At 39.4% G+C, this 4902-nt stretch overlaps 1 protein-coding gene across 1 annotated transcript; it reads right to left on the bottom strand.

Annotated features, from left to right (window-relative positions):
* Positions 1-3220: 3220 nt before the first annotated feature.
* Positions 3221-4579, bottom strand: LOC131815002 (26S proteasome regulatory subunit 4-like). Its single transcript, XM_059146561.1, is given in 2 exon segments — positions 3221-4320; positions 4323-4579. Coding segments are annotated over 2 exon segments (1323 nt in total). The 5' UTR covers positions 4561-4579; the 3' UTR covers positions 3221-3235.
* Between the last annotated feature and the right edge of the window lie 323 nt (positions 4580-4902).

Genomic DNA, 4902 nt, shown 5'->3' with positions numbered 1-4902 from the left:
TCTTACTGATGACTTATGTTTATGGCTTTATTTTTTTTATCTTTATGGCTTTAAATAACTTACTTAAATCTCTACTATTTATGCAACTCTAATTTTTAGTAATTTGATACTTCCCTAAAGTAATACAAGCAAATAATTTAAAAGAGTCAAATCATCCAAAAAGACTTGTAATGAAAACTCCAATAGTTTGACACACTCAATCCATCCCTTGGCCTTATGCCTCCAAAATAACCACTTTCAACTCTCTAAGGTCTTTCTTGGGATATTTATCTACAGATTTCCAAATGGTATTTTCACCCTTCTTATGTTTATTTATTATTTTTCAACATTATGTATCAACTTACTATCCAGAAAAAAATAGAGTTTGTGGTTCCATCTTTCCTCAGTGTTGTTTCCCACTCTTGATTAAATTAACCTTCAGTGTCTACCTCATTATGACTGAGCAAATCCCAATCATTGCTAACAGTGATTACTAACACAGGAAGCCAAGCAACGACTTCTGAATCTATTTCCAAATAAGCGAAGGCTTTAATTTTTATGGCTTGAATATTTTATCTTGCTTTTGGCTTAGTTTCCTGCTCCTGTTGCTGACGCTTGCTACATGCCCCAGTAGATCTGGCAATATATTTCTGAATATGCTGAGACATGTCAGATACGATTTCAGTTCCACTCCTCCCTGTGCCGCTCCCCTCCTGGAGATTTCCTTTCCAGGCCCTCTAGTTAGTGGTTCTGAAATGAATTGTTGTTTACTTTTAAAATCTGAAGCCTTCCCTTGGCTGCGCTTTTCATTAATTTGGCTCCAAGTCTTCATGTATTTTATCTTATTTCTTCATCTTTTTTAGTGCTAAGAAAAGGTGCCTGGGAAGTAACATCTTTACATGTGTTAAAATATCTTTTTTTTTTTTTTTTTTTTTTCTACCCTCACAGTTAATTGATAGATTACTTTTATGTAGAAGTCAGGGTTCTTTCAGAATTCTGAAGGTGTTTCTCCACGGTCCCTCGCCTTCCGGTGCTGTTATGCAACAGTCCATGACACTTCCATCCTTAATGCAGTGTTATTGACGCTCTTCCCACCCCCTCACTGGTTTTAGTGCCTTCTCTTTCTCTCTGTGGTTTTACTGTAGGGTGCTTTTTATGCATTCACATAGGTGCCTTCTGGGATTTTTTTGATCTGGAAACACATGTGCTTCAGAATTTAGAAATTTTTTCCATTATTTTTTGGTTTCATTTTGTCTTGCCTTCTTTGTTTTCTTCCTTCCACCTCCTGCCCCTGGAACTCGCGTCAGTAAAATACTATTTTCACCTTTCCTACTTTACCTCCAGTATCTTTTTCTTTGTGTTCTACTTTCTGGGAGATTTTCTTGACTTGGTATCTTAAGACCTTTATTGATGTTGAAAATCTATTATTTCATTTTAATTTCCAATAGGCTGTAGTTGTCTCTACATGTTACTTTTTTTTTTTTTTTAAAGATTTTATTTACTTATCAGAGAGAGAGAGAGGGAGAGAGAGCAAGCACAGGCAGACAGAATGGCAGGCAGAGGCAGAGGGAGAAGCAGGCTCCCCGCTGAGCAAGAAGCCCGATGTGGGACTCGATCCCAGGACGCTGGGATCATGACCTGAGCCGAAGGCAGCTGCTTAACCAACTGAGCCACCCAGGCGTCCCTCTACATGTTACTTTTAAATGGTATCCTGTTCTTTCCTTACGGATACAAGACCATTTTTTCTGTCTCTGAAAGTATTACATATAGGGTAGAGTTTTTTTATATTCTCTGCTTTCTGCCCCCAAGAAGGAATGAGACCCTAACATATTGGCTAGTGTTTCTGTATGGACGAGCAAGGTTTTTCTAATGGTGAATTTCTTTGTAGCAAGATGGGCAATAAGTTTTAACTATTTGTATGCTTGTTTTATTTTTAAATGAGACACGTCTTTTCTTTGGGGATGCTTAGTGTCTCCTGAAATTTCTGTGATCCCCTCTGGATTGATCTATCAAACTCTCTCTTTTCTCTTGAGTTTCTTTCTTTCTTTCTTTTTCTAAGATTTTATTTATCTGAGAGAGAGAGAGCATGAGCAGAGGGGAGGCGTAGAGGGAGAGCGAGAAGGAGACCCCCTGCTGAGCAGGGAGCCCAATGTGGGACTTGATCCTAGGACCCTGGGATCATGACCTGAGGTGAAGGCAGACTCTTAATCGACAGAGTCTCCCAGGTGCCCTTGAGTTTCCACTACTTATGTGTATCATGTAAAATAAATAAATGAGTGCTTCTAAGTTTGTATCCAATTGGATACAACTTCTATCTACATACTATTATTTTTATACTGCTCATTTATAGCTCATTGATTTTTTTAAACATCTTTGACCACTACCTACTGAAGACAGAACTAACTTTTGCCATATACACTTACTATTTCATTGTGGGCTTTGTTCACAGTAAGTGTCCAATAATCATTTCATACAAGGATGTTTGAAGTTCCATGATCTAAGACCTAGTACGAAAGATCAGTTCTAAAAATTTTCTGCTGAATGTAATTCCTTCTATGGGACCAAAAACAAGTGGTCTGTTTCTTTACTGGGTTTAATAGGGAAATCCAGAGCCATGAAAAGGCCAAGAATAGTTAAGATAAACAAAACAAACAAAACAACGCTGGAAGACTAATACTGGTAGATTTCAAGACTGGTTATAAAACAGGTTAAGACAGTGTGGTGTTGGTACAAATAGAATCAAGTGAATTATGCAGTTGAATAAAAAAAATCAAAAAGTAAATATATCAAGGCGAATACAAATTATATATATTATTTAATATAATATTAAATTGTGACAAACTTGACCCTTCAGTGTGCTGAGAAAGGACTCTTTTCAACACATATTTTCTAGGTCAGTTGGAAAGCTATATGGAAAAATTGTATCTTTTTTTTTTTTTTTTTTTTTTTTTTGAGGAGCACGCTTTATTGGAGACAGAGCACTTCATGGGACCAACAGGTGAAGGCAGCCTGAAGGGCATCCTACACGCTCAAAAAAGTACACCAGGAGGTTCTGCTAATAAGAAAGATCAACTGGAACATGGGTTCCTCTGGGCAACTTCCTCAACCTCATCCCTTCAAGGGGTCAGAACAACCCCGACCACTTCCTTGAAGGCAGCTGTGGTCTGCTAGAGAGGACAAGAACAAGAAATATGAACCTCCTGTAGATCTACATGTGAAAGGTACCAACTCGGGTTGGTACTATATGCCTATAGTTTCAAGTTGGACTATATCCCTCAGGGGTGCCTTCCTGTTTTTTATAAAGAACATTTTCTTTAGATTTCTTGAAGTCTTCATTTGTTACTTTCATTCTGCGTTCTCTCAAGGCCATCAGACCAGCTTCTGTACAGATTGCCTTGATATCAGCATCCGAGAGGTCATCTTTAGCCATGATCAAGTCGTCCAGGGTCACATCATCGGCCAGCGTCATCCTGCTTGTGTGGATTTGAAAGATGCGCTTCTTAGTCTTCTCTTCGGGCAGTGGGAACTCAATCTTCCTATCGATGCGACCTGGTCTGATAAGAGCTGGATCCAAAGTCTCTATTCGGTTTGTGGCCATGATAACTTTCTCGTCACCCCTCGAATCAAATCCATCCAACTGGTTCAGCAGCTCCAGCATTGTTCGCTGAATTTCTCTCTCACAACCAGAATTTGAGTCATACCTTTTTGTTCCAATGGCATCAATTTCATCAATGAACATGATGGATGGTGCGTGTTCTTCCGCAACTCGAAACAATTCCCGAATGAGTTTGGGCCCGTCACCTAGGTACTTCTGAATAAGTTCCAAGCCAAACACTCTCAATAAAGTGGCTGAGGTTTGGTTTGCTACTGTTTTGGCTAATAAGGTTTTACCTGTGCCAGGTGGACCATAGAGAATGACCCCCTTCGGGGGCTTTATACCCATCTCTTCATAATACTCAGGATGAGTGAGAGGAAGCTCCACAGATTCCTTAATTTCCTGGATTTGGTTGTCCAACCCCCCAATATCAACATAGGTTTCCTGGGGCACCTTTTCTACCTTCATCACTGTGACCAAGGGATCTGTGTCGTCCATAAACACCCCTATGACAGGATGTACCTTCTGGTTGAGCAGGACGGAGCAGCCCGGTTCCAGCAGATCCTTGTCTACAAAGGAAAGAATGCTGAGGTATTGCTCAGAGCTCACAGATGTAGACACGATGGTGTGATTGTCATCAATGATCTCTTCCAAGGTTCCTACTGACATTGGGTTCCCTCTCAGGTCATCCATCTTAGACCTTTCCTCCTCTTGCTTTTCTTCTAAAGGCTTCATTTGTTCCTGACTCTAATGAATTCTTCCTCCATGAGAAGATAGTCTTTAATTCTCTCTAACTTCAATAATTTTAACTGGCCCTGAGTATGGGGTGTCACCAGTGGCAGCTTGCTGGCAGCATCTGGTCCCTTTGTTTTCTTCTTCTTTTTCCCCACCCGAGTTGGTACAGGAGGTTCATATTTCTTTTTCTTGTCCTTGTCATCCTTCTTGCCACCTCCAGGGCCATGACCACCGCTCTGACTCTGACCCATCTTGCTTCGGCCGCTCGAACCACCCTGGAAAAATTATATCTTGATCCTTATCTTACTGCTACCCAAAAGAAATCCAAAGTGCATTATAGATCTACATGTGAAAGGTAACATATAGAAGATGTGATCTTAAGTAGGCAAATACTTCTTATATACAGAAGTATAAAAAGCATTATGAAAAAAGTTACAAATTATCCAATATTAAAATAAGCATGTCTGTTAATTTAAAGACATCATTAAGGTTCTCTAAAGAAGACATAAAAATGGCAAAAAAAAAAAAAAAACCACATGAAAAGCTACTCAGCATCATTAGTCATTAGGGAAACACAAATCAAAACCACAATG

Source organism: Mustela lutreola, chromosome 14 (genome assembly GCF_030435805.1).
Source record: "Mustela lutreola isolate mMusLut2 chromosome 14, mMusLut2.pri, whole genome shotgun sequence".
Lineage (NCBI taxonomy): Eukaryota > Metazoa > Chordata > Mammalia > Carnivora > Mustelidae > Mustela > Mustela lutreola.
This window is presented reverse-complemented; position numbering and strand designations above follow the sequence as displayed.